Here is a 24,759-nt window from a genome sequence, read left to right on the forward strand (position 1 = left end):
GTCTTCTGGAAGCTGGGTTCTTGGAGTTCCTTGAGAGATTTTTTGGGGGGGTGATATGCAGAACTTAAAGCACATCAAATTGAGCATTTCTTCTCATAAATTTAGCATTTCTTCTCATAAATTTTCCCATACACTCTATACAGTTGTAGTGCTGATATGAAAGCCTGTGTTTATGGCAAATCAGAGTTTGTCTCCTTGATTTCCTCTGAGTTCTGAATTGCTGGGCTGTTTGTCCTCGTTATGTCCTTAAAGCACAAGGTACTTGGGGGACCTAGGACGATGCTCCCAGCCATAGAAGCAAGTCTTTCACCAGAGATTCTGGTTTGTCTCAAAATTTAAGTTAAACTGACACATGAGATTTTCTCCCGCTGCATTTTGCCGTCCCTAAACTATCAATAATTTAGGATGCGTGTACTGCAAAGTACCTTATTTGTGTGGCTCCAGCTGTCTGCTCGCGTCTCCGCGCTGATGTCTGTCTCGTGTGCATGTGTAACTTGGCCTGATGCGTGCCCGCTGTGTTTAGCCGTGTTGTCATGTTCCTCGCCGCGTCGGTGACAGACGCACGCTGCGGTTTGGGTCGGTCGTGTCTCTGCAGGGTGGTGTGCTCCGGCTGCCTGGGTAGCCCTTCCGGCACTCTGCTCTCTCCTTCCCCTCACTCTCCTTAGTTAACCCAGGAGTCATTTGTGTGTGTGTAAGCGTGCACAAAAACAGCCCAGTAGAGAGACAGTTCTATTCCGCTTTCCTATCCGTATCGATTTTTTTGGGTCTAAATACGGCTTTTCAGAACAAGTTGTGTGGCATCACTATGGCTGTTGTGGAAGCAGAAGCTATTGAAAAGGCTTTTGAAAGCAGGAGGTGTGGAGTACGTACCCATTCTCAGGCTGATACTTGAAGTATGCAGCGTTGCTCCTTTCAGAACCAACTACCAGAAAGATGCTACTTAAAAATACTTCTCCTCTGCTCAGCGCAGCTACATGAGGTGTCTGTGCACCTTGCCTCGCTGTGTGCCAGCGGGCTCTGCTCCTGACTCGGGGCTCACCGGGACGGGAGCAGAGGCTCCGCAGAGTTGGCCGCCCCCGTGCCAGAGGCTCCCGCTGGAGCTGCTGTGAGGATCGTGCTGGTTTCCTGAGGACTCTCTCAAACGCATTTTGCCGGAGGCCAGCTGTATTTTGACTTCTCCAGATTTAAATTGGTAATCTGGAAAAGCTTTATATCCATTCATATCCACCTTCCAACAGTGTCGTGGGGTGAGAAAGTCAGGGCCCCGACGGACTGCCACGTAACCTTGATGTCCCAACAAGTGGGCAGCTGAGGCCGGGGGGGGGCATTCCTTCACCAACCTTTGGCTGTACGCAGCCCACCAAAAGCCCTGCGAGGAGAGAGGCTGAGGCTGCTTGGAGATCGTTCTGACAAGGACCAGACCTTAGTGCTGTCCGAGCTTTAATTTTCCCAGGGAGAGGCTCAGACAGTCTGGCAGCAACAGTCTGGGACTAGGGTTGGGTCTGAATGACCAAGTCACCAAACTCTTGTTTCTGCTTGTGTAATATGGGCATAGCATCGCTGACATCTTGAGCAGAGTTCAGGATCCTTGGATGGAAAGATCCAAAGAATCACAAACTGTTTGTTACGTATGGACTAAAATCCAAATTCCCGGTTTGCTCATGTCCTCAGCCAAGTTAACAGCCCAAATCCTTCTGTCTCAGACAAAATACCCTGACATTTAAAAAATCTTGGATGAGGATTTCTCTGCAGCTTGGAGAACTGGCTCTTCCTTTACTTATTTTTCCTTTTCTAAGGAGAATAGGAAGCATATTTGAATTTACGTGATTGTCTTATTTTTGCTTCTTGACTTAAAAATAGCCCATTTTAAAATTAAACTTGTTAAATCTTATGCCAGACATCCAAATTGCGGTTAAGAAACAAGGTGAATGTGTCTGGCATTTTCCAGCACGCACACACACGGCCGTGTACAACCTCAAATGAGAGCTGTCAGTCCCGAACGGCGGCGGGGAGACATCGGTAAGCGTCGGGAAGCGTGTCCGAGTCCAGCAGCCTGTGGCGGGTCCCCGGAGGTCAGACCACGGCTCCTTTTGTGTGCTTGTATTCCCCCCCCCCTCCTTTTTTTCCCCCCACCTTCTCTCTCCATGTGTGTTTTGTCTCCTCCTCCCGCGCTCGTGTCTGCCTTTGCATCTCCACTCCTCTCCCTCCCCTCCTTGGGGTCGATCGCCAAGGGACCTCCAAGGGTCCGGGCGGCGCGGGGTTGTCCTTGTTCCTCCGGCGCGTGCCGAGCCAAGGGTACCCCTTCGTGCGGGCAGAGATGCTGCTCCTCCCGGGGACGTGATCGCATAGCAACACAGCAGCGGGGCGCTGGAGGAGGAGAGGCGGCGGGCGCAGCGCTCAGCCTCAGCATGCATCCCTGTCACCGGCACCTCTCTGCTGATTCACAGCCCCTGCTCCCGACGCACGGCTGCTGCCCGCGTTTCAGACCTGGCGGACTCGGAAGGTAGGCCAAGGCGCGATTTGCTTCCCGCTCGGACCCTGGCCGTGCTGGAAAGGGGGAAATATCCAGATGGCTAACCTCAGAAATACACCCCAGTGCGTGCGTGCGTGTGTGTGTCCCTTCACAGCGGTGCTGTCCGCGTGTGTGCGGGCGAGGAAACTTGCCGAGAAGAAAAGTAGGGTGTCGGGGGGACATGGGCAGAGAGAAGGGCAGCCAAGGGTGATTGCACAGGGGAGAGACCAGGGAACGGTAAGTGATGCGGATGCCCAAGGCAAACAATAGCAGCAGGCATCCCTTCCACGAGCTCTGATTCTTTTCACGTTGAAGGCTCCTTCACCCTGGCAGTGTTTTCGGCTGGGCTGAGGGACCGCTCGGAGCAGGGTGCGTGCTGGCCTCCCAGCGTTCTCCCGCAAGGCTTTGGCTGCAGGGCAAGGCAGAGTGGGGAATATCTCTGAGCAGCAGGCTGCGATCAGGCTCTCGTCCCAGCTCTGTCCTTTTTGTTCACTGCCTTGCCCGGTGCAGCCTTGTTCCTTTTATGTCTCAACCCTCCCTCTCCCAGCTTCCCCCCCAATCCCTTCCACCTCCTCCTCCTCCCTCCAGGCCCTGTGTTGCCACTCCTGACCTCCCCGGTGCTGTGGGCAGAGCCACCCTGGGCTGGCAGGACACCGCCGGCTCCCTGGGGCCGGGCACTGTGCACCCCTGTCCCCACTGGGCAGGGTGACCACAAGCCAGTGCTCAGCTCGACAGGCTGTTGCTGGTCCCCAGCACGGTCTCTCGAGCCTCCCCTTCTGCACGGCACCACCGGTGTGTGGTGAAATCACCGGCACTGCCCTCGCAGGGGCTCTGTGCTGGGATTGCCCGGGTGCTGCCACATGGGGGTGAAGCCACTGCCCCCGTGCTGGCCGTGGGACATAGGGATGGCTTGGATGGATTTCGGTTTTTATCACTCAGAAAAGATCTAGCCAGATCTCCATGCATCTGTGTTTTATCTGTGCCCCAATACGAGGTCCTTTGTACTCCCTTAGCTGTCTGCTACTTGCTCATCTCTCTGGAGCCAGGAGAGTTGTTGTGGGATTATTCTTTTTGGTGGTCTTTATTGCCTGACCGGAGTCCCCTGCAGCAACACACCACACAAACTCCCAGCTGCAAGGTTTGGTTGCAGCAGGGGGGGTTTCCCCCTTTTTTTGCCAGATGTGCACGTACATATCTGATTTTGAGTCCATCTCACATTGCCACCTGCCAGTTCCCCACTCTGAAAGGTGACAAGTAGGTAATGGCACTCCAAAAAGGGAGAAAAAAAATGATGATTCTTGGTGAAAATTAAGATGAGGCTAGAACCTTTCTAATTAACACCTGAGACAGACATTTCACGCTCACTGTGACTGTCCAGGGCTGTACCTGTAAGTGGGGTTGCTCAGGGTGCAGTGACTCTTTTCAAAACTAAACAAAGTGGGATAGTGAAGGGGTTAAATGGACGGGTTCAAACAAAAGGCCTGGCTTCTTGAGACATATGGTGAATTTGTGATTTTAATACTATCTTGAGCAGTACATTCAAGGCCTCTGCTTTTGGCTGGATGCCTGTGATAAACGTATGAAAGTGGAATTACAAATCTCATGAAATAAGACATCCTGAGCAGGACAAATTCACTCTTCCCAAAACCTCATTTTCACAGGTGTGTAAAGATCAAGCGGAGCTCTTCAGCGTTGAGCCAAAATAGCTCCGTCTCGCTGTTCCCCCTAGCCTAAAAATGAGGTAGCTCCAATCCATCCCGGGGAAGGGACGGGAAGGAAACAGGATTCCGCGTGGCACCCGGTGCACGCGTTGTCTCAGACGGCCGGAGAACCCGGTGCCGTGGGAGTTCACAAGGACCAGCCCGTGGGGCGGAGGCAGAGCATTCAGATGTTTTTCTAACACTGGGAATGAGAAACAAAGCGTAAAGGAAGCCGAGAGTCAGCACAGCCCTGCCTGGGTTTTTGGTGGTGTGCTCTCCCCACTCGTGTTCCTCGCGTATACAGTATGGAAACGGGGGATGCGTTTTTCACACTGCAGCAAGGCTCGTTCCTCCGCTAACAGCAGGGAAGGAAAAGCTCGGGTTGTCAGAGACAGACAAAGAGAAAGCTCGGGGTTTTCAGTGGGTTTAAATAGCCAGGCTTCGAGGCTACAGAGCATGACCAAGTCTCTGAGGAATTAGGTTAGGCTTTTAAGGTTGTTGCAACCTTCTTTTGGCCATTAAGCGAGTTTTACCCCCTGCTGGCCCTGTTGTGGGTGGGGACGATGCCGGCTTCTTCCCCCGCTCCTTTTGTCTGTCAGGTCTGTCAGACAGCGACTTCTGTGTCCAGCACAGCGGGGCTGCGTGCCTACAGCTGGCTTTCAAGGTGCAGGGGTAGCTACATGTAGTGCTGCCTAATTGGAGGAGGAGGAGAAGAGATGGGAAGAATTCCTCAGCAAAGCGAGTTTTGGAGAGAGCAGCTCAAAACCCAGCTGCGAGTCGGGAAGGGCATGTGAAAGAAATTCAGATTTCAGTCTTCCCAAATTGCCACGAGTTGTTTTTACGCAGAGGAACAGCCAGTTCTGCGTGGCTGTGCTGTGAGCATCCACCCACGCTCACCTTGTTGGCTGGGGACATGGGGGTCCTGATTCCCAGGTCAAAGAATGTAACTGGGGACATTTTTCAGCTTGAGCCTTTGTGTGTGCATGTGTATTCTTCTGCTTGGGAGGATGGAGAGTGAGCGAGCCAGCAGAAGAGACCCTGCTTCTTTATTAGGACCTGTGACACCCGCTTATCACTTGAATTTTAAGACAGTTTTGGTTGTGAGTACAAAATCTTAGTGGTCATTTCAGTACGCAGCTTGTGAGATGGGAGGGCGCCCACTTCACCTACGCCTGCTGAATCGGGTCTCTTCTGTGCCACGTGCTCACCACCAGATAGACCAGAGATTTCGTTCTACTTCTTAAGAAGAGCAGCTTAATTGCGGGACCCTTGGCTGTAATTAACGAGGGGACCTGGTGGTGAGGTGGGACTGCCCCGTGAGGTCCCGCTGCAGAGGCAGAGGGTCCGTGCGGTGTCCTGCCAGCGGTGCCAGGCCGAGCTGCAGCTTTGGTGTCTGGGTTTTGAGCCCTGGGACTGAGAACGCTTTCAGTGTCTGCCTGTACGGGAGGCTGCTGCTGGCCCTTTCCTTGCGTGCCGGAACAACTGGGAACCAGGGGGCTGCGGGGAGGTTTTCAAGGAGCATGTTCAGGTATCTGCTCCCGGTGTGTACACAGATGGAGACGAAGGACCCCTGCTCCGGGAGGGAGACGTGTTATCCTTAATCTCAGCCCCAGTGGGATGAGGACTTCTCTTCCTTCTCTCTCACCAAAGCTTGACCTAGTGGGGTCTTGGGAAGTCAGTCTGCTGGCCCTAGATCTCAGGCTTACGCTATCTACTCACAGATGCAGAAAACAATTTTTGCTGGAACAGGATGTGCTGTTGCTCCACCGAGGGAGTCCTGCTGTCTGCCAGCCTGGGAATGCTCCCTTTGTCAGCGTGTAGACGGGAGCTGAACTTTGAAATATCCGCAAGCCTCCCACCTTTCCCCTTAAAGGACACTGAGCATGCTGAGCTAAAATGTTATTACTTCTCTTGTACAGTAAGTTAAACAACAACAAAGTCATTAACATTTCCAGCAGCAGGGAGTGTGTTTGTATTTCCATCCCCCTCGTGGGATAAAGGCTGAGCTGCCTTGCCTCAAAATGTTGCCATATTTTTTCCTGATAGGCCAGGGTATGAAGTGGAAAGTTTCAGCCCGGAAAGAATGTCTTGGAGGAAATTAGCAATTCAAAGCGTGAGCCTTGTGATGGAGAGACCTCCTGCCCCGTTTGCCGCATTTGCTGTCCTTTTGTGCAGGAGGGAGCTGCAAATGCAACATCTGCACGGAATTCCAGCTTCCAGGGCAGTCTCCTGTCCTCCTGTCCTGCAGAGATAAGGGACAGCTGCAGCATGACCCTGATGTTTGGGGGAGTTTGGGTCTGGGTTTCTAAACAACGGCAGAGCAAAGTTATGCTCCTGGATGTTGGTACCCACAGGTGTGGGGGTTTACTGACGCCTGGGATGGAGAGGAGCTGCTGCAGGACCCAAGGCACGAGCTGTGGAGCCCCTGCAGCCGCACAGCTCCGCTGCTGCTTGGGGCTGAGGCCGGGCAAAGGCTGCCACAGCTGCCTCCCCGGGAGAGCAGTGCGCCAGGGCTGGTTTTGTAGCAGGTACAGCTCATCCAGGGAGAGGAAAAAGGCAGCCGTTCTGTTTTGAACAGACCCTAACGCAGCTGCGTTCAGCTGTTGAAGTGTAGCGTCGAGATTTTTGTTTTTGTTTTTGTTTTTTTTTATTTTTCGTCTAGAGGAACATCGCCGTCTCAAGCTAGGCTAAAGCAGTGTGGCTTCATTACTGAAGCGTTTGGTGGCTGTAACACAGCCGAGTGAAACGCATACCAAAAGCAGAGGCAAGTGCCGGGTGTTCTCACGTGGGAGGATGCAAAAAAGCCTCGTGTAAGGAGGCTGCACCTGATCCCCCCTCAGGGTCCATCGCCTTTGTGCCCGCAGGGGGTACCTCCAGCCAAGACCAGATCCCTCTGTGTGGGACACACGGGCACAGTTTCACTCCTTGCTCCCCCAGCAGGAGGGTGCAGTGCCCTGGTGTCCCATCAGGCGGCTTCTCATGAGCTCTTCATGCGCAGTTTCCACCTGCTCCTGCTTGCAGGGGCCTTGATATTTCCCTTCTTGCACAGAAACGTTCCCAGGGGTCATCCTGGCATTAGTTCTGGTTGGACTGCCTGACCACATGGCTCCTGAGTCTTTCAGAGGGCCAGGAGGAGCATTTTTCGTGTTTCAGCACCTTTTCAAAGAGGTGCTTGCAATGGGCTGTGGGAACTGCAGCTCTGGAGCTGTGGGGCCGGTTCTTGCGGCAGACAGGTATGGACGCTGATAAATGGCTGTTGTAGGGTGAGCATCACGCCCTGGAGCCTCCCTCACGCTGGTAGGAAGGCCGGGAGCTGGCCGCAGCCCCTGGGAGCGCAGTGCTGAGGCGGCGCTTTCGCAGTGCCCCAGGGCTGATGTGGGACGGGGCAGCTCCAGGCTCCTTACCATCCCCTTGTGCTCCCACACAGACAGTGGCATCAGCCGTCCTGCACGGACTGCAGCTCAGTTCTTGCATCCCAGTCCTGCTCCGGCTCCTGGGAGAGGCTTCTGCCTCTCACCCTGTGGAAGCAGTGCTTTTAATGACACCCCTCCCCGTGCTGTGCCCTCTGCCTCCCCTTTGAATGCCTGCATCTGTTTAACACGCGTTTTTAGCCAGGCTGGCTCGGCTGCCAACGCTTCTGGGACTGATCGTGTCGCTTGGCTCTAGCACGCCCGAGGTGAATGCTGGTGGGGGAGAGGTGAGGGGGGTCACAGCCCCGGAGCTTGGGAAGCACCAGCAGCAAGCAATGGATGTTTAGCCCAGAAGCATCCGTAAAACACCTGCTGCACGTGCCGCAGCGCCCCGACGGTGCCTGGCGGCACCACTACGCTACAAGTGCGAGACCTGGAGTTACTGCGTGCCACAGCAAAGGAGCAGAGCAGGAGCATTTCTCCTTCTCCTGTAATAGCTGGGGGTTTGGTGAAGTGATCATATGTTGGTTTGCTCGCAGTCGAGCCTCACCGTCTGGTCGTCTCTCCCCTTGAATGTCTGCCTTTGTGCTGGCTGCCGTACAGCTGAGCTATTTCCAGATCATCTCGGGCTCTCCGCATCTGGGCTTTGCTGCCTTGGACGGGCTTCTTTTCCCTTGCACCATGGCTCCGTGTCCTGAAGGACCTTGTCTTTGCTGAAGGAGGTCAGGCCCGGCACCCAGGGGGTGCCAAAAGGGCTTTTCTTCTTTCCATAACGCCGGCAGAGCATGTGAGAGCCACCAGTCCTACCCACGGGCACCTGTAGGACAAGGCTTCCCTTCCCCTTCTCCGGAACTGCACCAAACCTGTGCGCGGAGACTTCTCCCTGAGCAGAACGCAGAAAGAAGCACTAAGAGCACAAGCACTGAGATAATAGGGTATATTATCTCCTGTCAAAGGCAGAAATCATCCGCTGCACCCTTGGTGTTGCATAGGGGGGGGTCTCTGTGGACGCTGGAATTTGTAACTGCTGCCGTGCCGTGATAACCCTGCCAGCTCCGGGGAAAGGAGCAGGATGAGGGTGCTGCGGTGCGCGGTCTGCGATGCTCATCTGTGCAGGTGGCAGGAAGGAGGGAGGGCAGGCCCCTGGATCATCAGCATATTGGAGAGCTCAGCACAGGCTGTTCTGCCGGAGACGGAGAGCATTACGGCAGTAGAAATTGCTCAGGGATTAAAAAAATCCTAACAGGGTAAGCTGTTCTCTTAGCGCGTGTCATGGAGGAGGGAAGGCAGTGGAAGCTCAGGAGAGGGAGCGAGGGGTGTGGAAGCAGGGTGGTGGGAAGCAGGAGCCAGGGACAGGGGCTCTCACCCTGCACCCATCCCCGCTTGGCCAGGCGGCTGTTTCCTTCTGAAAGCAGGAAAATAACCACCGGGCTGGGCAGGAGGGGCAGAGCCCTGCCCCGGCGACACTCCAGCATCGCCCTTGGCTGGTCTGTGCCCCGAGTGCTGAGCCTGCGTGGGCAAAGCCCTGTGCAGCACTCACAGCTTTTGTGTGTTGTGTCTCCATCCCGCTGTGCGTGTTTGTGCTCGGCTCCTCTGCTGGCTCCGGCCACACGTAGGGCTCTGGGATCGTGCTTCTGTGGTGGGAAATTGCTCGTTTCTGGTAAATCATTGCCATGCACCTTTCCCTCTGGGCTTTATTTTCTCATGGCTTTGTGTAAATTGGAGTCGGTGCTGGCAATGGGAAAAATCACTGTTTTGGCTCAGACTCCAAACAGTAAATAAAGAAACCGGCAAGATGACCAGAGGTTTTACTAAGACCTGTAGAACAGATGAAGGGGACACTGCTCACTGGTTTTCTGGGTCTTATGGTTTTCTGAATAAAAACGTGACTTTTATAATTCGTAACGAGTAAGAACACGTAAAAAGGTAGCTGGCTATATGAGACGCATGTGTGAGGGACTGAGGTGCTAGAAAATTTTGTTTCTGAACATAAGAGGAAAAAAGATGTTTGTAAAATATATTTTTTATGTCCAAACAGAAGTGGTTGTGACAGTGTCCGGAGTGCAGTGAGAGCCTCTCTGCCCTCTGCTTTTAAACGCAGTGCATCCCCTGCCCTGCAGCAAACCCAGCCCTTTTCTAAGACGCAGCTGTGGGACTCACGCACACGGGACATTGCTACAGCAAATTGTATAACTAGATGCAAAAAGGAGTTGGACGCTTGAATGAAAAGAGACTGCAGCATCAGTGCAAAGACAAGTGCACGTAGCCTCCGGGTTCCGCCGGGGGTGCGCGCTGAGGACGGGGAGGTGCTGACCCCAGACCTCTCACGCTGCCTTTCAGGTGCTTGCGCCCGAGGCCGTCTCCATCCCCATGAGCATCGGCTCTGATGCAGCCCCTGGTGATGCAGGAATGGCCTTACGTCCTCCCACCATGTCCTGAGTGGCACGGCGCGGCCCCGGCGCGGCACGGCGGCGCTGCCCACCCGCTGCCTCAGGTAAGCAGGGTCTGGCAGCCCTCCTGCGCGGCGGCTGCGCGGGGCTGGGGAGCACGCTGGGACCTCGGCTCCTGCCGGGGGGGGGAAGCTCTTAGTTCCAGCCCCCCGTCGCCTCGCGCTTAATGAGGACGTTAGCTCTCCTCGAGCGTTTTGGCTGCAAAGTGTTTTGCGAAGTAGAGCACGGGAGACAACCCGCAGAGCTGGGTTTCAAGCTGCCTTCAGAATAAAGAACACGAGGCTGCCGTCAACAGCTCTTGCTTATCTGGCTGGGTTTTTTCCTGGAAATGTGGAGGAATGTCAGCCTTTGCTGAAAGGTATGGTTCTAGTCTTTCTGGTTGCGGAGGAGAGCTCAGAACGAAGGCCTTGGTGAAAGCCAAGGCTGAGATGCTGCAAGGCAGAGGAGCCTGTCCTCCTCCTGGGCTGGTTTTCTCGAGGAACGGAGGGTGCTCACACTACTGGTCTGCCCCCTCTTCCCCGAGCGTTTCTGCACAGGCTGCTCACCTACACTGGGCAGAGAGGGGAAGGCTCTGGAAGTCCTGGCTATGTGGCGGGACAGGGCAGAGGAGAGAAGGTCCCACTTGGAGGGTGGGAACACACTTGTCTGGGGTCGTATCCACTCGAGGATTCCCCCGTCCCTGCCTGAGCCTGGCTTTCTGCCCCACGGGCACCGGTGTGTTCAGGACACATTAACAGCCAGGCTGCAGGAGTCTCTGCGCCTCCTTCGTGCAGGTGTAGGTGCTGCCATGGAGGAAACAACCTTCTTCTCATGTCCTCGTTTGTCCTGCTGCCAGCCCCACCTTGGCTGAGCCCATCTGCACCCCTTTGGGACACGGAGGGGACGGGGTGGTGGGAGGGCAGGCTGGCACTGCCAGCCCCAGGGACACCAGCAGTCAGATGCGCAGGGAGGGAGAGGCAGGGAGACAGGGAGCTTTTCATTCCCTCCCGTAGGTGGAGGAGAGCATGGGAACAATGCTGGCCGGCAGCACTGTGGGGGACACGGGGAGCCAGCCCGGAGCCTGCTGGCAAAAACAAACTCTTTGCACCCAGTCCGGATGGGCAGGAGAAGCCGTGCTGGCACCACGTGCCGGGCTGGGGCGAGGAGGGCACCTTTGGCTCCCTGGGGTCACATCTCAAGGGCAGGTTTACCTTCAGGGTAGCCAAAGCTTGCTGGGACCTGTCCCTGGGTGAAGCCCATCCCTGACAGCCCACCCTGCGGGGCACCAGAGGGCGAGGGGCTCCGCAGCAGCGGCACCCCCGGGGTTAAGGCAGGTTGGAGGCCGCAGGAATGCTGCCGGACAAAGCTGGGATTGAGGCCGGGAGGAGGCACGGCCGCCCCCCTCCAGATTCCTGGGGGGTCAGTGCCGGGGGCAGCCCCGAGCCCTGCTCACAGCAGCGCTTGCTGCCTGCCGGCTGGTGCTGCACAGCAGGCAGGAGGCGATGCCCGCTCCGCCGGCTGCTCCGAGCAGCCCTGCTGCACCAAGAACAGGCAGACCGGAGCCCACGTGAGTGTCCTGGGCCTGAAAATAAACCTGTTGAGGGCAGAGGGGGTTGGATCCAGGCTGCCACCGCTGCAGCCCTGGGGAAGGGATGGGCAGGGGATGCTCGGGGGGAAGGCGCAGCTCTTGCTCCCTGCTCGCTTGCAGGGGGGCAGGTGTTCAACGCCTGGCCCGTGCTTGGCCACCGTCCCTGGCTCGTCTGCAGGTGATAGTCTGCGGGTTGTGGGCTTTTAGCATCGTCTTAAATTGGGCTGGGAAGACTGTTCTGTGCTGAGCCGTGCTGCAGCCCGATCCTCTCCTTGGCACCCCCGGGCACGGAGTGGAGGGCCGGGCGCTCCTGGGCAGTGCGGTGGGACTAACCTACTTCGGTGGCATGAGGAGGTGCGCACGTAGACCGTGGGGTTTTATTTATTTTCTCCTAAGTGCGAGCAGCAGTTTTAGCTTGAGTGATTCATTATTCATGGCCCCGAGATTCCTGTGAACTCTGTGGGCGATGGTTTTCTCTGTTTTCCTGATGCTCCTGGAGCGGCAGGGTGTGTGGGGGGCAGAGAACAGCCTGGCGTTAGATGTTTTTAGACGAAGAAGACTTAGCAGCACTCGGTGAGCATTTGACTCCTCCCTGAGAACCAGCACGGGGTGAGCATTGTTTCACTTGCATGGCCAAATTCTGGGTCTGGGTTGCTCCTGCCTGCGGCTCCTCTGCGCTGCACCAGGGCCCCGCTGCCCTGCGCCTGTCCTGGGGTGCTCGGGCAGCCCGTGGGCAGGCAGCGAGCCGCGTCTGCTCCTTCCCTTCCCCGGCAAAAGGTGCCTGTTGCATGTACTGTTTAGAAAGTGCTAATGCAGTTAATTACGGTTGATTAATCACCTGGGGATAATTACCCCAAATGAGCTCTAATATCGAACCAGCATTAGAGTGAAACACTGCCTCTTCCTCAGCGAAGCGCATCTCACTTGGCATCACAATGTGTTTGTGTTTTGTGCACCAGGCCACTCTTCTGGAGGGGAAATCCCCTCTCGCTCACCAAGTCCTGTGTGAGATGCTCTCAGTCCCGCCAGCGTGTTGGTGTGGCCAGCTAGCACAATGCCTTTGCTGCCACTGCAAGAGGGAACAAGTGTGATGCAGTGCAAGAGGCTTAGGACAGGATTCCCCACCCACCGAGGGTTTATTGCTCCGTGATTAGCACCCGTTTTTCCAGGCAGGGTCCCCTGGGGGTGTCGGGCTCAGCTGCTGGCTGTGCAGGGCTGAGCTGGAGGTGCTCACACTGCACAGGGACCGGCTCAGGTTTGGCTGCTGTCTGCCCCCCAGCCCGTCAGAGCATCCTTCGTGCCACTGCTGGTTCTGGGGAGGTGCGGAGGAGAAGCAGCATCTGCGGGGATCAGCTCAGATCTGCGGTGCAGGCAGAGAATAGCCTGGTGCTTCTGCAGGGGAGCAGGCGGCAGTCACAGAGCTGCGGGTGGCGTAGAGGAGGCTGGCAGGTCCCCTCGGTCACTAGGAACAGTGGAGCCTGCTGCGCCCACCTCCCTGGAGCAGCCAGCAGCCCCCTGCAGAGCGGTGCAGCCCCTCGAGAGCTGAAAAGTCAGGGATGGTGATGACAGAGGGGATGGGTTACCCCTGGCACGGTGATGGTAGAGGGGACGTTGCACCCAGGTGGGTGCCTGAGCGCTGGCAGCTGGGCGCAGCGTTTCAGCTCTGTCTGTTTCTGCCCAGGTTAAAGGCTCCCAGGATGGCGCAGGACCTTCGTGTGTAAGCCCCCGGGCTCCCAGCAGTGTTGCTGGGCCCCAGAACCCTCTGGAGATGAATCTTTGTTGGAACGAGATCAAAAAGAAATCCCACAGCCTTCGGTAAGAGTCCCTGCCTGGAGCAAGCTCCTGGCCTGCCAGCCTCGTGGGCTGCGCATGCTTGTTGGAGGTTGCTGAGCTCGTCCCTGCGTTACCCACAGCGACCCTGGCTTTGTTTCTTCTCTTGTGCAAGGACTTCTGAGTCTTCTCCCTACACTGCATCCTCTCTATGTCCCCCTCCCATCCTCATCCCAGCTCACTCTGCTGCTTTCTCCACCCTCCCTGCTGCCACCTCCATGTCTTGCCTCTTTTCCCCCCACCTCTGTGCTTGCCCCTTTGCTGGGAGCCCTCTCCAGCTGAGCAGAGGAATGGGCTCTCCAGACCTTCTGAGGTTGCAGCTGCAGCGGTGGCAGCATGACGGAGAGCTTAACTGGGGCATGTTAATTGCCTCTTGCCTCAACGCTGGCTCCTGGAAGCCACCCAGCCACGCAGACATGGAGCCAAGCCCCCCGTGCTACCCAGAGCACAGCCCAGACCGACCTGGGTGCACGCAGAGCGGCTCCATCCCTGCTGACGGCTGCGAGGTTTGGGGTGTTTGTGGAGCTCCGTCTGCCCAGCACCTCCCCGCCTGGTGCCACAGCATCTCGGCTGGCTGCGGGTTCCCCTGGCCCTGCCCCCCTGAGCACCCCCGTGCTGTCCCCGCTCTCGTGCCAGGGCTCGGCTGGAGGCCTTCTCCGACCACAGCGGGAAGCTGCAGGTGCCCCTGCAGGAGATCATCGACTGGCTGGGGCAGAAGGATGAGGAGCTGTCGGCGCAGCTGCCCCTGCGCGGGGACGTCCTGCTGGTGCAGCAGGAGAAGGAGACGCACGCGGTACGCTCCCCTGCACCTTGCTTACGGTTGCTGTCCATCGTCCTCACCGGCACCAGCCGCTTCCCGGAGCAGAAATCCCTGACCCGGCAGGCAGCACGACAGAGGCTGCAGCTGGAGGGCAGGAGAGGGCACCCCAACCCCAACCCCAACCAGCTGTCCCTGGTGGCCACACTGCTTCGGGGCACCCTGCTGCTCCCCTCCTCGCTCCCCCAGCAGCCAGACCCACTGCTGAGCTCGCACAGCGGTGGTGTGGCTGTGCCCTCTGCATCTCCACGCCATGCCAGGGGGAGCATCGTGGACAAGGTGGTTCCTCTTGTGCAGCCCTGGCCCAGCACACCCCGTCCCCGTCTCGCTGTCCGGCCATCCCCACCCAGCAGAGCTGCAGCCCTGCTCTCTCCGTGCGGGTGGCCATCCTGTCCCTGCACTGCAGAAATGTTTCTCTGTTAACTTCTCTCTGCGTTTCCAGTGAGGGTTGGGTACTTTTCCTTCTGGCAATGTTTCCTTGATGTCACCGTGGGTGGTTCGTTTGGGCACTGGATGAGTAAATCACGGCAGCCCTCGGCGAAAGAGCAGCAGGACGTAATTCTCCAGCCCAGCCTGTCGTCTCCTCTCTGTGCTCTGCTCTCCTCTCCAGGCTTTCATGGAAGAAGTGAAGTCCCGGGGGCCATATATTTACTCTGTCCTGGAGTCAGCACAGGCTTTCCTTTCCCAGCATCCGTTTGAGGAACTGGAAGAGCCAACTTCAGAAAGCAAAGGTCGGTTGAGTTCCCCCTTCCTTGTCCTCCCGTGGCTCCTCTTGGGCTGGACTGGGGAGGATGGAGCAGAGGTGTCTGGTGGAGCACATCTGTGCTGGGCCTCTTGCCATAATGCGCCGGGTTGTGCCCAGTCCTTGGGCAGAAGACGGGACCAGCGCAGAGCTGTGCTTCTGTCCCAGGCTCTCATTTTTGCTCTTTGCGTTGCCTTTGCAGATGTCTCTCCCCGGCACCGCATCCAGAACATCAGCCGCTTTGTCTGGAAGCAGGCGAACGTGGCCAGCGAGCTGTGGGAGAAGCTCACGGCCCGCTGCGTGGACCAGCACCGGCACATCGAGCGGACGCTGGAGCAGCTGCTGGAGATCAAAGGGGCCATGGAGGAGCTCAGCACGACGCTGGACCAGGCTGAAAGCGTGCGTGAGACCTGGGAGCCCATCGGGGACCTCTTCATCGACTCCTTGCCAGAGCACATCCAGTCGACCAAGGTACTTGTGGCTCCGCGGTTCCAGCCGGGGCAGCTCGGTGTGCAGGAGGGACGGGCAGCAGGGCACGGCCCACGGGAGCCCGTAGCAGAGGGATCACACCTGGGCACCGACATCCTTCTTGCTTCTTCTCCTTCTTCCCCTGCCCTGTGCCTGCTCCCCTGGGCACGGGGCTGCAGCTCTTCAAGGACGAGCTCTCTCCCATGAAGGACGGGGTGAAAGTGGTCAATGACCTGGCACACCAGCTCGCCATCTCGGATGTCCACCTGTCCATGGAGAACTCCCGCACTCTGGAGCACATCAACACGCGCTGGAAGCAGCTGCAGGTGGGGAAGGGTCGGGGCCCTGCAAACACCCCGCAGGGAGGGGGATGCCGGGGAAATGCTGAACCTCAGGGACGATTTATTAAGGCTTGGCCAGGCAGGGATGGCACAGCTGGTGTTCCTGAAGGAGGAGAGCATCAACTAAGTGTGGGGAAGGTGGCTGGTAAATCTGTAGAGCAGGAAAAAGCGATGAGAGGAACAAAGGAAGCTGTCTGAGGAGAAATGGGGTCTACTGGGGGTGGTGGTGGTGGTCAATACCAGCTGTGGTTGGGCTGATGTCTGAAAATACGGATACAGGCGAGCTGGAGACGTGGCCTGTGCTGCCTCAGCCCATGGGAGGAGGTGAGGGCTGAGCTGTCTGGGCAATGCAAATCCCAGGCAGGCAAGGGAGGAGGCAGACCTGGGTGGCTGGGGCACCTCCGAGTCCATCCACAGGCCTTCCTGAAGGGGGCTGTGATCCAAAATGCTCGACGGAAATGCTGTCATTGCGCTCTGCTGTCCCGTTCTGCAGGCCTCCATAAACGAACGCCTGAAGCAGCTCCAAGATGCCCACCGGGACTTCGGGCCGGGCTCCCAGCACTTCCTCTCCTGTACGTGACAGGTCCTCCCGGCCACGCTGCCTGCGGGGCGCCTTCCCTCCCGAAAGCTGGGGAAGTGCCCGTGATGGTGCATGAGGCATAGGGACCAGGGCAGGAGGCATCTGCCAAAGCTGGCCTTGTGCTGCCCCACTGTATGGGACTTCTGTGCCTCCCCTGAGGGTGCAGAGCCGTGGCGCTTGCAGCAGCACCCGGGTGACCCTGGGGCAGTGCCGGCCTCAGGGACTGGGTGGGTAAGACAAGAGACGGCAGGGAAAGGCAGTCCCCCAGGTGCGGGGTTTGTTGGCCCTGGTGTCTCTGCAGCCCTGGTCCTGCCGTCTGAGGGGAGCGGCAGCATTTCCAGCTGCTGGAGCTGATAAGCTGCCCGTGGCGAGGGAAAGCTGCTGAGGGACACCAAGGGCTTCTGTCCTCCGGATAGCGAACACGGGGTGCTACAGGTCTGGGAGGAGCGCCTGGTGTCGGCCTGACCTCTGCTCCTCTCCTTGCAGCCTCGGTCCAGGTGCCCTGGGAGCGAGCCATCTCCCCCAACAAAGTGCCCTACTACATCAAGTGAGTGTGCTGCCCTGCGCAGACGGGGCTCGGGCCTGCCGGGGTGCCTGATGGTGGGCACACAGGCTGGAAGGGATTCCCAGCCTGACTCGAGGTTTCCTTCCCTCCTCCTCCCAGCCACCAGGCCCAGACAACGTGCTGGGACCACCCCAAGATGACGGAGCTGTACCAGACGCTGGGTGAGGAGGCTGCCACAGAACCTCTTTTTGCTGCTTGGGGTGCAGCGCGAGGTGCCCAGAGCCCCAAAAGGGGCATGAGGCCTCTGTACTTTCCCCCCAAAGGCAATGGGGTCCAAACCCCAGCTGGGTCCTGGGTGCAGCCAGGCTTGTGCTGGCGGTGCTGGTGTCTGGGGGCAGCAGCTGCTGCTTCCTGCCCTGCAGATAAGGATGTTCAGCTGCGGTTTTCTTCTTCTCGTTCTGTGTTATTGCAGCGGATTTGAACAACATCAAGTTCTCGGCGTATCGGACGGCTATGAAGCTGCGGCGGGTGCAGAAAGCCCTGCGATGTGAGTGTGGGAAGCATGTCCCTCCCGCTGGGTCTCCCTGGGTAGAGGCATTAAGTGAACACAGCCTTTCATCAGCACATCAGAGGCAGGAGCCCACCAGGGAAGCGCTAGGAAGATGAGCCGGTGGCTGAAAAGCAGCAAATTCACTGGCGAGATGTCTGCCTTTGGGTCAGGGTGGAACTGCTCGAGGGCAGGTGTGAGTCAAAGCGATCTGAGACCAAAGGGACCAGGCGCAGAGTTACAAACCTCGGGAGCAGACGGGAGGTCACCCAGCAGCAACGGGGGAGGCTGGAGGAGCTGTGAGAGTGAGCCGGAGCAGAAACCAGGCAGGCTGGCAGGGGCAGGAGGGGATCCACTGCTTACAGAGGAGGAAGGGGACCTGCAAACCCAAATTCAGGGCAGCGAGTGCTAGGGAGGGATGCTGTGGAGCTGTATGCAGGCATGTGCTTTCCGCTCAGTGGACATGGTGACCCTGGCCACGGCCCTGGAAATCTTCAACGAGCACGACCTGCAGCCCAGCGACCGGGCGATGGACGTGGTGGAGGTGATCCACTGCCTGACCGCCCTCTACGAGAGGCTGGAGGAGGAGCGGGGCATCCTGGTGAACGTGCCGCTCTGCGTCGACATGAGCCTCAACTGGCTGCTCAACGTCTTCGACAGGTACCGGCCCCGGGCTGCCGTGCTCGGGAGGAGGCCTCGGTGCCCCGGCCGCTCGGGATGGGGTGGCTGGCGCGGGCTTGCCTTGCTGAACCTCCACCAAAATAAAACCCTGTGCCGTATCTCGCCTTGCAGCGGCCGCAGCGGGAAGATGAGGGCCCTCTCCTTCAAGACGGGCATTGCATGTCTGTGCGGGACGGAGGTCAAGGAGAAGTTCCAGTGTGAGTCCCCCGGGGCCCCGCACGGAGCGACCTGGGGAAGGCGGGAGTGCTTTTGTTTCCCAGCTTCGCCCTCCTTTGCCCAGCAGGATCAGAGAAGCAGCTTTCGTGTGGTGACTAATCTGCTTGCATTGCCACCCCTGCCTCCCTCCCCAAGCCTACGCCGCCTGAATTAGAAGGCATTTTTGCACAGTGACTGGTGCTGCGGGGGTCCTGCTTGCATGGCGCTGCGAGGAGCGGTGCGGCGAAGGCAAAGGGGCAGCAGCTGCTCAGTGCTTCTCGAGGAAAGCCCTGGGGGTGTGTGGCTGGGCAGTCGGGGTCAGACAAATTAAAGGAAGCCTCTTTTGCTGTGTTTTAAGCCACAGGATGCTGGGGGCGGGGGTGCTGATCACCCAGGGATAAAATAAGAGTGCTGTAACCATAACCTCTGGCTCGGGAAGGCTCTAAACTGCTGATTTTGGGAGCTGGAAGGACGCTGGTGATGGTTATTTAACCACAGCTCAGTGCTTTCCCCCTGGTTTAAGCTGCCCCCCGTGCTGCCGGCTGTGCCCAGGCACCAGCCGTGTGTCTGACGGGGCCGTCTCCCTGTCCGTCCCGCCGCAGACCTCTTCAGCCAAGTGGCGAACGCCGGGGGCCTGTGCGACCAGCGGCACCTGGGCGTCCTGCTCCACGAGGCCATCCAGGTCCCGCGCCAGCTGGGGGAGGTGGCGGCCTTCGGGGGCAGCAACGTGGAGCCCAGCATCCGCAGCTGCTTCCGATTCGTGAGTACCGCGGTGGCCCGGGCTGGCCCCTCCATGGGGACGTGCTGGTGGTGAGGAACGAGTGTCCCGAGGCAGCTGGGTCCTGCTCTGAGCCTCTCCTCCTGTCCCTCCCCGTCCCAGAGCCACGGCAAGTCTGCCATCGAGGCGTCCCAGTTCCTGGAGTGGGCCAACCTGGAGCCGCAGTCCATGGTGTGGCTGGCCGTGCTGCACCGCGTCACCATGGCCGAGCAGGTGAAGCACCAGACCAAGTGCTCCGTCTGCCGGCAGTGCCCCATCAAGGGCTTCAGGTAGGGGACGCGGGGACTTCAGCCACCAGCACGGTGGGGTCGGTGCGGTGCGAGAGCCACACGAACCTCTCCGTCCCCTGCTGAGCTCCTTGCACACCAAGATGCAGCAGCTCTGCTGACTCTGGCTTCTCCCTCTGGCCTCCCGCTCTCTGCAGGTATCGGAGCCTGAAGCAGTTCAACGTGGATATCTGCCAGACCTGCTTCCTCACCGGGCGAGCCAGCAAGGGCAACAAGCTGCACTACCCCATCATGGAGTACTACACCCCGGTACGGGGCCGGGCGGCGCTTGGCTAGCAAGGGCAGCGGCCTCGCGATGCTGGGGCTGCTGCAGCACCAGGGTGGTGGCTACCTTGCATGTATTTTTTCCCCTCTGTGTGCTGGGGGCTGTCGGTGTCCCTGCTGGGGGCCGTCGGTGTCCCCGCTGCTCTGGGGCTCGTGGTCAGCAGGATGTGGCATCCACCATGTGCCCAGCCTGGCTCATGCTGGTGGAGCAGCCGTGTGCCCCCCACTTGTCTCTGCTGACGGTGGGCTTGTGCGCAGCCTGAAGGGATCGTCACAGGTCACAGGACGCCAGCCTGCGATCCCCCACTCTGCCAACCAGCACCTGGGCAATGGTTCTCTCTCTGCAGACCACCTCCAGCGAGAACATGCGGGACTTTGCCACCACGCTGAAGAACAAGTTTCGCTCCAAGCAGTACTTCAGCAAGCACCCGCAGAGAGGATACCTGCCCGTCCAGTCCGTGCTGGAGGCTGACTTCTCCGAGACGTGAGTGCCCCGGGCTGTGCCCACCGACCCTGCCCGAGGTGTGGGCTCCTCGGCTGGAAGCAGCATCTCCGGGGATGCTGCTTGGAGGCAGCGGGATGGAGGGTGTTGCCCGGGATGGAGGGCAGCTTGCTCGGGGCTGACACGACACCGAGTCTTTGGAGGAGCAGGTTTCAGCCTCCCTGCCAGCCCAGGGTGGGCAGGGCAGCCCCTCCAAGCCCAAGTTTTGGGTGAGGACTGCAAACCTTGCTGACCAGTGTGCGTCTCTTGCAGCCCAGCCTCCTCCCCGATGCTGCCGCACGCTGACACCCACTCCCGGATCGAGCACTTTGCCAGCAGGTAGCGGCACTGGGCACCGCTGGTGGCCGTGGGGCAGAGGGTTTTGGGGACAGGTGCTTCCTAGCACGCTGCGTGGCAGCCAGAGCCTGCCATGGGGTCTTGCAGAGGTCTTGCAGGGCTGCTGCATTTAGGGTGCGCTGAGCAGACATTCAAGGTGTCCCTGAATGTGTCTCAAGCCAGTTCTATTTCTTCCAGGCTTGCGGAGATGGAAAACCAGAACTGCTCCTTCTTCAGCGACAGCCTGTCCCCCGACGATAGCCTGTGAGTTCTGCCTCCTTCCCCTGCTTCTGTGCAGCCAGGTTCCTGTGGCTCCATCCCCACCTACCCAGAGCATCCCTGCTTTCCCTCCCAGCCCTTGGAGCCTGAGGCTCCTGGGCACCCCCAGCTCCCCGGGCTGCTGGAGCCACCTCTGAGCTCCACCACCTGGAGCAGCCGTGGGGAACTCCCATACAAAACCATCTCGCTCCAGCCCCAAGGGCCCAGCAATCCCCACCCTGACATTTCTCACTGCTGTGTTTCCTCCACCTGCTGCAACAGGGATGAGGACCAGTACCTGCTGCGCCACTCCAGCCCCATCACGGACCGAGAGCCCGCGGGCAGCCAGCAGGTCCCAGGAAGCCTGCCCATGGATGACAAGGGGGAGCTGGAGCGCATCCTGGCCCACCTGGAGGATGAAAACAGGTTGGGGCATGGGCGGCTCTCCAAGTGGGGGCTCGAGTCTGGGGGAAGGGGCTGGAGAAACCTGGCTTAGACCAGGGGCAGAGCTCAGGGTGGAGCCTGCTTTGGAGGCTGAGCCCTAAAGCCCACAGGGGAGCACTGGGCTCAGTGCTCCCCAAGGAAGGGAGAAGGCTCTGTTCCCCAGAATGCTGATTTCCCTATCCCCAAAACATGTTCCCCAAGAACCCCTCTTGAACTGGCTCCGGTGAGCCCAGGGCACGGCTGACTGTCTCCTCCCTGAGCTCCTGTCGAATGGTGAAGGTGCAGCCCGGAGCAGAGCTCAGCACAGCACAGGGTTTTTCTCTGCCTGCCCCTATTCTCAGCCTGTTAGGAAGCAGTTGTGTGCCTTTTGTCCGCCACCCAAATGAGGAGGAGCTGCAGGCAGGCCTCCCCGCAGCGCAGGGACGGTCAGAAGCTGCTCCTCGAGCTTCTCCTGCGGCAAAGCCTCCGGCAGAGCTTTGTCTCCGAGTCAGCCATCGGGCCGGTCTCCAGAAAGGAAACGGTGGTGCTGACCTGGGCTGTCCTGCAGGATCCTCCAGGGAGAGCTGAGGCGTTTGAAATGGCAGCACGACGAGGCCGTGGAGTCCCCGACCTTGGCTACGGGCTCCCCCGAGCTGGTGCAAGACCCCCGCAACGACGAGCTCCTGGCGGAAGCACGAATCCTCCGGCAGCACAAGAGCCGCCTGGAGACACGCATGCAGATCCTGGAGGACCACAACAAGCAGCTGGAGTCCCAGCTGCACCGGCTCAGAGAGCTGCTGCTGCAGGTACGGAGCAAATAACGGGGGGCCATCCGTGCGGCGGCGGCAGAAAGCGGTGGCCAGAAGGAGCAGGACAAGGACAGAGAACCATGACAAGCCCCCTTCTCTCTCCAGCCTCCGGCAGAGTCAGATGGCAACGGTTCAGCGGCATCTTCCCTGGCTTCATCCCCGCACCAGTCCGAAGGCAGCCAGGCAAAGGAGAAGGAGCACAACACCCCCGACACCGAAACTGCAGGTGAGGGTCGGATTGGGGCTGAGCTCCAGGAGGGCAGCTCTGGGAGGCCGCCTGCCCCATAGGGCCCCCGGCTGGCGGGGTGCACGCGCCGCTCACCCCAGCCCCCTGCCCGCCGCAGATGAGGTGGAGGCCAAGACGCAAGAGGTCAGCGTGTGCCTGGAGGACATCATGGAGAAGCTGCGGAGCGCCTTCCCCAGCTCTCGAGGTACTCGAGCGAAATCCCCTTCTCTGGCCTCCTACTGCTCCCTCAGATGAGGTTTCCCGGCGGAGCCCTGCCCCGATCCCACCCTCCCCACGATGGCTGATCCCCCCCCAGCGCCCACGGCCAAGAGTGCGGCGGTTGCAGTGCTGCAGGCACTGGCGAGGATGAGGAGGAGCTCTCCTACCTGCAAGGACAGGCGGCCAGAGCTGCGCAGAGGACAGAGCAGCTGGGTCCTGGAAGAGCCCCCTGCTGCGCAGACAGACCCGATGGCAGCAGGGCTGCAGCCACCACCTTGAGCCACCTCCGCCCGTGGCGGAGGCCCCGCTTACCCGGCAGAGCAGCAGCGGCGGTGTGAGCTCTCCTGGCTGCTTGTGGATGGCTCTTCCCGCAGGGACGGTGACCAGGGATGCTCTGTGACCGCGTGCTCAGCGCCATCCCTCGCCCGCGTGTGCACCCAGGGAGATGTCCCCTGGTGCCAGCACTAACCCAGGGTGCTGCCCCCTGCCCACCCAGCCCCTCGCCCGCTTTCTGCCACCCCCGAGCAGTCCCCCTCTAACCAGCTGGCCCCAGGCGCTGTTCTGCTGACCTCTCCATCTCTCTTCCAGGTATGACCTCCCTTATCTAACACCTCCCGTAAGCCAGAGGCTTTTCCTAACCAGCTGCCTGGCTGCTTCCCCTCCTCCTCCTCTCCCCGCCGTGCTCCCCGTGCTGCGGCAGGCTCCCTCGCTCAGGCAGGACGCTTGCCAGCTCCAGGAGATCTCAGGGGAACATTGGCCATGTGGGAGCGGGGCTGTGGGCTCCCCGGGGGCCGGCTGGGTTGCTCGGCCGCAGCATCCAGGCTTGGACTCGTTGGACTGCACGGAAAGGCTCAGAAGAAAGAGCTGACGTGGTGGAAGCTGCGTGTGTCCCCTGGCGCTCGCGGGGCGCAGAGCTCAGCATCCTGCTCCTCTACAGTTCTGCCCAGGGTCCTCCAGGTCGGTGGGCACTGAAATGCTCCTGCAGACACCAAACAGCCCCCTGGGGTTTAAAGGAACTCCTTCTAACAGCACCCAGCTGCCCGCCTTACGCATCGGACGCTGCTGCCCAGCGCTGCGGCCAGCGGGGCACGCGCTGCCGGGGGGAGAGGCTGCCAGGTTCGTGGGGTAGGGGCGAGTCCACACCAGAGCTTCAGCCCAGCTAGTAGCCTTATCTTGAGAGGATCTTTATAACAGAGCCTTATCGTTTAATTTGCATATATTTCTATATATTATATATATATTCTGTACTTAAATACTCTCACGGACTCACGCCATTAAACCCTAACACGAAGTGTAGTTGCACTTCCCGCCCAGCTCCCTCTCCTGCAGGATCCTTCCCCCTTCCCCGCGCTGCCCTGGAGCAGGGCTGCTGCTGGTGGCGGTGGCTCCCGGTCCCTCAGGCTCCCTCGGGCTGGCTGTCTCAGGCTGCGTTACGTCGAGAAAGCTGCGGAGTCAGGTGCTGTGGGTGCCCCGGGGCACGAGAAGGGCTGGCGTGGCCCCACTCCTGCTCCGGGGCGGCGGAGGGAGGAGATGCCCGTGCCGCTGGGCACGGCAGGGTGCGGGGAAGGCTGCGTGTCGGTGTGTCGCTGCCCCGCAGCCAAGCTGCAGGGACAGGGCTGTTGGCTGTGCGGGATGCGCTGGTGAACTCTTCGGGGAGGCTGGGGCTGAGGCAGCGCGCTGGGACCAGGGATATGTTTGCCACCAGGGCAGCGGTGCCCGTATCATGGAGCGCCAAGGGTGCTGGGTGCCAGCACCCTGTGCTGGTGTGTGGGTTGCCGTCCTGGTGGCAGCGGGGTGAGCTGGAGGCGGCGGTGGTGGCATTAGGGAGGGGACGCTGTCATGAGTGGGTAAAGCACTGCAGGAGCACAGCGGCTGCGTGAGATCAGGGGTCCCCCGGGAAGAAGAAGGCAGGATTAGGCCAAATTGGTGCAGAGCCTCGCTGTGGGGAGTGGCAGTGGCTGATCTGTGTGCCCAGGGAGCCCGGGCAGGCTGGGGCTGGGAGGCGGCCGGGAGGGGAGCGGGCTGGCTGATGCTCTGGTAACCATGTACTGCGGTGCTGCTGCCCTGGCTGCTTCTCTCCACCTCTGCTCTGGAAAGAGAATAAATTTGTATTTATACTGGGACCCCCGTGGGCGCGCTGGTCTCTTCTTTCCGTACTCTTTATGTTGGCCCTGCTGAGGCAGGGCAGTGCCGGGTGCTGTGCCGTCCTGCGGCAGGGTGCTGCCACCTCTTGCTGCGGGGACAAGGACGTTCCCCTGCTCGGTGCTGCCCTGGCTGCCTGCTCCGCTGGGGCAGAGCAGAAGCCGGGAGCAGAGCCCTGGGCTCCCTGGGTG

The 24,759-nt window shown here is 59.3% G+C and overlaps 1 protein-coding gene and 1 long non-coding RNA gene across 10 annotated transcripts; one reads left to right on the plus strand and one right to left on the minus strand.

The window, feature by feature from the left end:
• Window positions 1-396: 396 nt before the first annotated feature.
• Window positions 397-24,546, plus strand: DRP2 (dystrophin related protein 2). Of its 9 annotated transcripts, none has more exons than XM_080554593.1 (24): window positions 397-2,072; window positions 9,963-10,116; window positions 13,321-13,454; window positions 14,106-14,262; window positions 14,897-15,017; window positions 15,231-15,499; window positions 15,676-15,822; window positions 16,331-16,409; window positions 16,904-16,964; window positions 17,082-17,143; window positions 17,395-17,469; window positions 17,928-18,129; window positions 18,262-18,347; window positions 18,948-19,105; window positions 19,226-19,392; window positions 19,548-19,659; window positions 20,022-20,158; window positions 20,429-20,494; window positions 20,690-20,755; window positions 21,032-21,175; window positions 21,741-21,978; window positions 22,087-22,207; window positions 22,326-22,412; window positions 22,524-24,546. In XM_080554593.1, exons 2-24 carry the CDS (start codon window positions 10,009-10,011, stop codon window positions 22,703-22,705), a joined length of 2,979 nt encoding a protein of 992 aa, XP_080410719.1. In that variant the 5' UTR covers window positions 397-2,072; window positions 9,963-10,008; the 3' UTR covers window positions 22,706-24,546. The 9 variants fall into 9 exon arrangements, with proteins under 9 accessions (XP_080410719.1, XP_080410718.1, XP_080410723.1 ...); XM_080554592.1 differs by lacking the exon at window positions 397-2,072 and adding an exon at window positions 2,157-2,503; XM_080554597.1 differs by lacking the exon at window positions 397-2,072 and adding an exon at window positions 2,157-2,503 and having other exon boundaries at window positions 23,015-24,546.
• Window positions 6,835-9,954, minus strand: LOC308177407. Its single transcript, XR_013939056.1, has 2 exons — window positions 9,163-9,954; window positions 6,835-8,805 (listed from the first exon to the last, which is right to left on the minus strand). It is a non-coding gene; the product is annotated as an uncharacterized lncRNA (long non-coding RNA).
• Window positions 24,547-24,759: the final 213 nt, after the last annotated feature.

The sequence above is a fragment of the Anser brachyrhynchus genome, assembly GCF_964034855.1.
Source record: "Anser brachyrhynchus genome assembly, chromosome: 13".
In the NCBI taxonomy this organism is placed as follows: domain Eukaryota; kingdom Metazoa; phylum Chordata; class Aves; order Anseriformes; family Anatidae; genus Anser; species Anser brachyrhynchus.

What these genes read in the sequence shown, in the direction of transcription:
- DRP2 (XM_080554593.1), top strand. Translation starts at nt 10,009, where the DNA reads ATGCAGCCCCTGGTGATGCAGGAATGGCCTTACGTCCTCCCACCATGT. An exon ending in AAGAAATCCCACAGCCTTCG is followed by an intron (nt 13,455 to 14,105) that starts GTAAGAGTCCCT and finishes CTCTCGTGCCAG; the next exon opens with GGCTCGGCTGGAGGCCTTCT. An exon ending in CTGTCCCCCGACGATAGCCT is followed by an intron (nt 20,756 to 21,031) that starts GTGAGTTCTGCC and finishes CTGCTGCAACAG; the next exon opens with GGATGAGGACCAGTACCTGC.